The 8,156-nt window shown below is 39.1% G+C and overlaps 1 protein-coding gene across 1 annotated transcript in view; it reads left to right on the top strand.

Moving 5' to 3' along the window:
- LOC123505183 (AP-3 complex subunit beta-2-like) overlaps window positions 1-8,156 on the top strand; it is a 51,890-nt gene that overhangs the window by 31,377 nt on the left and 12,357 nt on the right. Inside the window, exon 12 of the mRNA XM_045256346.1 lies at window positions 7,559-7,624. Within this exon, the coding sequence (XP_045112281.1) occupies window positions 7,559-7,624 (66 nt within the window). The remainder of the gene's footprint in view (window positions 1-7,558; window positions 7,625-8,156) is intronic.

Here is an 8,156-nt window from a genome sequence, read left to right as displayed (position 1 = left end):
TAAAAATATACAAAGAAGGTGAGAAAAATTTGTACCAATAAGACAACATAGAGAAGTTGGAAAGCAGGACTGGTTTAACGATAGATGTGAAAAGGCTAGAACAAGAAAAGAGGATGCATGGAAGAGGTGGAGAAGGAAAAGACGGATTAAGCAGTGGGAAAGTTACAAAAGAGCAAGAAATGAATATGTGTTGATTAGAAGAGAAGAAAGAAAGAAACAAGAAAAGGATATAATTGATAAATGTAAAGACCAACCAAGGCTTTTTACAGACATGTGAACAACAACATCAAAAATAGAGAAAGTATTGAAAGTTTAGAAGTAAATGGAGTATGCAGTGAAGATCCCAGGAAATGGCAGAGGCTATGAATGGATGCTTTCGGAAGGTATTCACAAAGGAGACTGCTTTTGACAAACCACTGGTAATGGAACAGAAAGGGATTATGAAGGAGTTTCAAGTAACTGTGGAGGAGATCAAGAACATGATGGGGAGTTTAGAAGTGAGAAAAGCTGTGGGACCTGATGGGGTATCAGGATGGATTTTAAGAGAATGCAGGAGCAATTGGCAGAAAAAGTTTGTGAAGTAATTGATGCCTCATTAAGGGAAGGTGTAGTGCCCCAAGACTGGAAAAGAGCTAACATTGTCCCAATCTATAAATCAGGTAACAAGAGAGACCCATTGAACTATAGACCAGTGTCACTTACAAGTGTGGTAGCTAAGATGTGTGAGAGGGTGGTGAAGACTAGATGGACAGACTTCTTGGAGAAAAATGACATACTTTGTGAGTGTCAATTTGGTTTTAGGAAAGGGCGTTCATGCACGACAAACCTGATATGTTACTATTCGAGGGTGATAGATGTAATACAGGAAAGAGATGGTTGGGCTGATGGAATATATCTGGATTTAAAAAAGGCCTTTGATAAGGTACCACACCAGAGACTGATCTGGAAACTTGAAATGGTAGGAGGAGTGCATGGCAGTTTACTAAAATGGATGGAAGACTTTTGGTAGGAAGAGAAATGAGAACAATAATTAAGGACAGACCATCAGAATGGGGATTGGTGGAGAGTGGAGTTCCACAGGGATCAGTGTTGGCACCAGTAATGTTCGCAGTCTACATAAATGACATGGTGGATGGGGTGTCCAGTTATGTGAGCCTATTTGCAGACGATGCAAAATTGTTAAGAAAAGTGAGATGTGACAAAGATTGCGAACTACTCCAGGAAGACTTGGACAGAATATGGAAATGGAGCTGTACATGGCAAATGGAGTTCAACACGACAAAATGCAAGAAAATAGAGTTTGGCAAGAGTGAAAGAAGAATCAGGAGTATGTACAAGATAGGAAATGAAGACATAAAACCAGTCATGAAGAAAAAGACCTTGGGGTGACAATTACCAATGACCTATCGCCAGAGAGACATATAAACAAAATAATTGGAGAAGTATTGAACTTATTGAGGAACATAAGAGTGGCGTTCAGATATCTAGATGAAGAAATGATGAAGAAAATAATTACTGCAATGATAAGACCGAGGCTTGAATATGCAACAATACAGTGGGCTCGAACTTAAAGAAACACATAAGGAAACTAGAGAAAGTACAGAGGGCTGCAACAAAATGGTGCCTGACTTAAGAGATTTGACTTATGAAGACAGACTGAAAAGAATGCAACTTCCAACCCTGGAAAACAGAAGAGAAAGGGAGACCTGATAGCAATATACAGAGTGATGATTGGCATGGAAAAATGGATAGGGAAGATCTGTGTATGTGGAATGGAAGAATGTCGAGAGGGCATGGGAAAAACTAAAATGGCCACTTATAGGAGAGATGTGAAAAATATAGCTTCCTCATAGAAGGGTGGAAGCATGGAATAGTTTAGACGTGGAAGTGGTCAACGCAAGGAATATTCATGATTTTAAGAAAAGCTGGACATTAATAGATATGGAGACGGGACAACACGAGCATAGCTCTTTTCCGTATGTTACAATTAGGTAAATACAATTAGGTAAATACACACACACACACACACACACACACACACACACACACACACACACACACACACACACACACACACACACACACACAAAAAAAACACACACACACAAACACAAACAAAAAAAAAAAAAAAAAAAAAAAAAAAAAAAAAAAAAAAAAAAAAAAAAAAAAACAAAAAACAAAAAACAAATACACAAAAAAAAACAAACACACACACACACACACACACACACACACACACACACACACACACACACACACACACAAACACACACACACAAAAAAAAAAACAAAAACACAAACACACACAAAAACAAAAAAAAAAAAACACAACACACACACACACACACACACACACACACAAACACAAAAAACACACACACAACAAAACACACACACACACACACAGAAAGAAAACTATCAACCAGTAAGCCATTTCACTACATGGACAAAGAAATTGATAAGTAGTACTATAATAAGACTCAGATTGGAATATGCAGTAGTGTGGACCCCTCATAAAAAGAAACACATAAGGAAGTTGGAGAGACTACAAAAAATGGCTACAAGAATGGTTCCAGAATTTGAAGGGATGACATATGAGGAGAGACTAAAGGCTATGGATCTACCAACCCTGGAACAGAGAAGGGAGAGAGGGGATCTGATACAAGTTTATAAATTGATCAATGGAATGGATCAAGTGGATAATGAGAAACTGATCCTGAGAGAAGAATATGACATTCGAAGCACAAGATCGCATAGTAAAAAGCTGAGAAAGGGAAGATGTCTGAGAGATGTTAAAAAATATAGTTTCCCACAAAGATGTGTTGAGACGTGGAATAGTTTGAGTGAAGAAGTGGTGTCAGCAACGAGTGTGCATAGTTTTAAAGAAAAATTGGATAAGTGTAGATATGGAGACGGGGCCACACGAGCATAAAGCCCAGGCCCTGTAAAACTATAACTAGGTAAATACACACACACAATGAAGCTAAGGAATAAAAAAAAAAAAAAAAAAAAAAGAGAGAAAAGGACAGAGATCAAGAAGAAGAATTTCTACTGGAGGGTTCTAGATGTGAGAATGAAGAAGTGGTGTCTTCAGAAAAAAGAGGAGGTAATGGAAGCAGCAAGAAATTAAGACTGACATATACAAATATAGATGGGTTATTGTCCATTGTGTTGGAGGTTAAAGACTATTTGAAGGAGGAAAGACCAGATGTAATGTGCATAGTAGAAACAAAGCTAAGGGCAGAGATCTATGTTACCCGTAAGAAAGAGGAATATAAAAGTTGGAGAAGAGACAGAAAGGGAAAAGGGGAGGAGGAGTGCTAATATGGTTCGTGATAATATGTACATGGAGGAAGTGCACTTTGGAGATGGCATGACAGAAGTAATGGGAGTAACAATCAAGACAGAAGAAATGAAAAAAAGGAAAATCATAGTCTTGTATGTGCCACCTAAGACAAATACATGGAGAACAGAAGAACATAGGAAATGCAAGGAGAGGTGATTAAGTGGTTGGATAATATGATAAGAAGAGATGGAAAAATACTATTAGTAGGAGACTTCAACTGCAAAAGAGTAAACTGGAGAGAGATGGAAGTAATGGGTAATGCTAGAGAGAAGAGTGACAGTTAACTATGGTGAATATGCTGGATCAGTGGGTGGAAGAATCAACACAGTACAGAGGGGAAGAAGAACCATCATTGCTTGACCTAGTATGCAGAAAGAAGCCGGATCCCCCTCCTATCATACGATATCAGAGTCCAATGGGAAGAAGTGACCATGTAACATTATTATTAGAAATGCAGGAAGACAATGTGGTAACATACAAAAAGGAGAGATTAAGTTATGCAAGAGCAAATTTTGAAAAGTTAAGACAATTTTTTAATGGCATAGAATGGAGGAACATTATGAACAGACAGTACAGGAGAAATATTAATTATTCCTACAGAAGTATAACAAGGGAGTGAGGAAATACGTACCTGTCTATAGAGTAAAGAAAAGTATACAAGCTTGGTACAGCGGCAGATGTATAGAAGCTAAGAGAGTAAAAGATAAAGCTTGGAAGAAACTCAAAAAGCAGAGAAATGAAAACAACAGACAGCAGTTTAATGATGCGAGAAATTAATATATTAGAGTAAGGAGAGAGGAAGAAAGAAACTTTGAGAAAAATGTGGTGCAGAATAGCAAAGATGAACCCAAGCTTTTCTACAAGTACAGGCAATTCCCACTTAACGAACGGGTTATGTTCCTAAAACTGTTCGTTGCGTGAATTTTCATTAAGCGAACCAATTATAACAAATTTGACCCCTGACTTGAACTTCCATTGAGAGTAAACAAAGTGAGAGTGCATCATAGTACAGTAAAAGGTTTAATGAAAGTAAAAATGATGAAGTTAAACATTTAAGCAGTTTGATAGTTTAATTTAAGACTAAGTCATTATAATGTACACTAATGTTTGTATGTACATAACTTTATAATATTGATGATCTTAAATTTATGAAGGGAGGAAGAGTGGAGCAGGAAAGACACTAGCTGGCAACCTGTGGATTGTAAACAAAAGGCACATCATTGTACTGCATACAAAACTTATGTACCACATTTCCACAAGGCTTTCCATTTTATCCATTGCAGAGTCACAAGTTTGGGTGGTTCTTTTAGCTTGCAAGGGAGATACGGCCTCACCAGCCTTCTTAATAGAGTCTGCTGACTTGAAAATAGTAGAGACAGTAGATGGAGTCAAGATGGTGGCGAGCAATGCTATTAGTTTCCTCTCCTCTCATGTCTGTGAATAATATCCAGCTTCACTTCATGAGTAAGAGACTTCCTGGTCTTCTAAGTAACGCTAGGCGACATTGCAGGGCTGGTTGCAGGGGATTTTGGTGGCATGTTGAGCGAGGGAAGATGAGCTGCTGCTGCTGTTATTGTTTTGAACTAAGAGTGGGGAAGGGTAGGAGAGTGAGTAGTGTGCATTCTGTCCACAAGAGGCACTGGTGTATTCAAAAGCCTGTCAGCTTGCGTGATACAGTGGGCTTTCAAACTTGCAAAAAATTACCTGGATAAAATTTTGTTAAAGCAAGTTTGATGTTCATTATATGAGCAGATGGTAGTACAGATAACCCCCGCTTAACAAAGGGGGTTACGTTCATAAAAAAAAAACTTCATTAAGCAAAACTTCGTTAAGTGAATCGATTATAACAAGTTTAACCCCTGACTTGAACTTCCATTGAGAGTAAGCAAAGCGAGAGTGCATCATAGTACAGTGAAAGGTTTACTGAAAGTAAAAATTATGAAGTTAAACATTTAGGCAGTTTAATTTAAGTCATTATAATGTACACTAATGTATGTATGTACGTAACTTTATAATGTTGATGATCTTAAATTTATGAAGGGAGGGAGAGTGAAACGGGAAATACACTAACCAGCAACCTGTGGAGTGTAAACAAAGGGCGCATCATTATATCACATACAAAACTTATGTACCACATTTCCACAAGGCTTTCCATTTTATCCATTGCAGAGTCATGAGTTCAGGTGGTTCTTTTAGCATGCAAGGAAGATACGATCTCACTAGCCTTCTTAATAGAGTCTGCTGACTTGAAAATAGTAGAGATAGTAGATGGAGTCAAGATGGTGGCGAGCAATGCTATTAGTTTTCTTGCCTCGTGTCTGTGAATAATACAGTAAAAGTCCTGAAATCCGGAAGTCATGGGGGTTCAAGCATTCCAGATTCTAGGATTTTTCGGATTGTAAGATAGTAAGGCTGAAAGTAAGATTAAAATCTTGAGGTTACTATGTAAACCCCACTAAACTAACCCCAACCTGCTAAATCTCTTTGTAGTACTGTCATAACATCTTACAGGGATTGCTGAAGCCATGATAACTGTAGTTTGGCACACAAACGTAGTCGACTTTGTGATGGTGACAGACGAGACATGATCCCACATGACAGAACGCAATGGCGGTTGGCGGGATGTTGATGTCGGTGGTGACATGTTTGGTTTCGGCTATTATTATTATACATTTATTACTATCATTTCTTACTTTTTACATATTTAACTCAGCCTTTCAAATTTTCTGAATTATAAGGATTTCCGGATTATAAGGTTCCAGATCTAAGGACTTTTACTGTATTCAGCTTCACTTCGAGAGTAAGAAACTTTCTGGTCTTAGCAATGCTAGGCGACATTGCACTGTGTTTTGGTGGTAAGTTGAGCGAGGGAAGATGAGCTGCTGCTGACGCTGTTATTGTTTTGAGCAGGGGGAGTGAATGGTGCGCGTGTTGTCCACGAGAGGCGCTGGTGTACTCAAAAGCCTGTTGGCTTGCGTGATACAGCGGGGCTTTCAAACTTGGAAAAAATTATCTGGATAAAACTTCGTTAAAGCGAGTTTGGTGTTCGTTAAACGAGCAGATGGTAGTAAAATAAAACCTTTGTTGTAGCGAAATTTCATTGTGTGAACCTTTGTTAAGCGGGGATTGCCTGTAAAAGGAAACGTTCATTGTAGCGAAATTTCGTTGTGTGAACGTTCGTTAACCTGCGCACTGCAGGCCACTTTAATCCTAAACCAACCCGTGGTGCCAGCCAATTTTGCATTTTTTTTTTTTTTTCATTAGAAAAATCCTAAATCATGTAAAAAAGTTGTCTTGTAAAGTAAAAAAAAACAATAATAATCACCTGAGAAGTTGTCTGGCGTGTGTGCACAATTGGTGTGGTGTACTCGTAGTGTGCTCGGTACTAGCGATTTGTAGCCAATACCAGTATTCGTAAATTATGTCAGGTCACTTTAGTAATGAATTGGTGGTGAACTACATGAAGTCGAAGGATGAGCAGTGGGTGGGGTGGCAGGAGAGATGCCACAGGATGTTGGTGGTAAGGCAGTGCTTTGTTCATTTGCATCTGTTGCAGATCTCATCTTATTATCACCAACAGAACCCCTTCGTCTCATGTGAAGTGGGGTTCCTAGCCAACCTGATCCTGAAGGAAAATCCTCATTTTCATCAAAAAGCAGCGTTCGCTGTGTAGTGGTGGATGTTGTGTTCGTGCCTGTACCTCTGTATATATCATAGCGTTTTTTTTCTTGGTGAGGGAATCTCTTCCTCACTATCAGTACTCTCACTCAGTTGTACATAGTCTTTGTCATCTATTGAATCATCATCAGACATGTCTGATGACATTTCATCATTACCAAAGGCAAGTAATTCTGAATAAATTTGGTCGTCACTCAACCTTCAGCGGCGCGCCATGACTGCTTCCTACGGTGGTTATACAAGCTCTGACGTGATCGTCTCCTAGGCCACTCAAGGAGCGTACCAACAAACTAACACTTTCAATGTCTAGGGCGGAGGTTGGAGTATAGTGTGTTTTTTATAATGTTATTTTGACAAATAAGCATGGTAGAATTTTTTTCAGGTTGCCGCTGTTAATTTACGGCGGTGGCACTGAGCGCGGGTATGCTAGATGCCGTAAATTTATGGCGGTGGCACTGCACGGGTTAAGCAGGGATTGCCTGTATATTGTAGTATTCACTATTTAGCCAGGACACAGATGGAGAGGTAAACTAGAGTTGTTCGAGTCTGCTGTTTATTATAAGTACACGGTGGGTAACGGTGATGGGACAAGCTGTCATTTAGATGAGTGTGTGTGTCCCTGAGTCTTGGTGCTAACTGACCCACGTGGTGGCTGGAGTCCAGGGCAGTGACCTCACTTTAGCAGCATCAGGATTAGTGGAGCGACAGTGCTAATCTGGGGAGATCACTACAATATAAATGGTAAGATGAAGAATAAGGAAACATTAAAAAGAATAGTTAAAGGAGGGAAGACATACCAAACAGCAAAGGAAATGAGTGAAATAATGAATGAGAGTTTCAAAACTGTGTTCACTGATGAAGAGGAGTTTACAGAACCAAATAGGAAATTGCATTGTCAAGGCTTGTAGGAAATTATATTGCACAAACATGAAATTGGAAGACTACTAGAAAATTTGGATGTCAGAAAAGCATTGGGGTCCTGTCTACGATCCGAATGTAGGTTGGGCTTCCTTACTCAGGGCACCGGTTTCCTAGTGGGTGGGCTTTTAGATAGGAGGTGCCCCAAAAAGTATCCCCTTTAACTGATAAATTCCCGTGATAAGTCCACTTGGTATAAAAAAAAAAAAAAAAA

The sequence above is a fragment of the Portunus trituberculatus genome, chromosome 17, assembly GCF_017591435.1.
Source record: "Portunus trituberculatus isolate SZX2019 chromosome 17, ASM1759143v1, whole genome shotgun sequence".
Lineage (NCBI taxonomy): Eukaryota > Metazoa > Arthropoda > Malacostraca > Decapoda > Portunidae > Portunus > Portunus trituberculatus.
The sequence above is the reverse complement of the archived record's forward strand: the minus strand, read 5'-3'. Positions and strand labels throughout refer to the sequence as shown.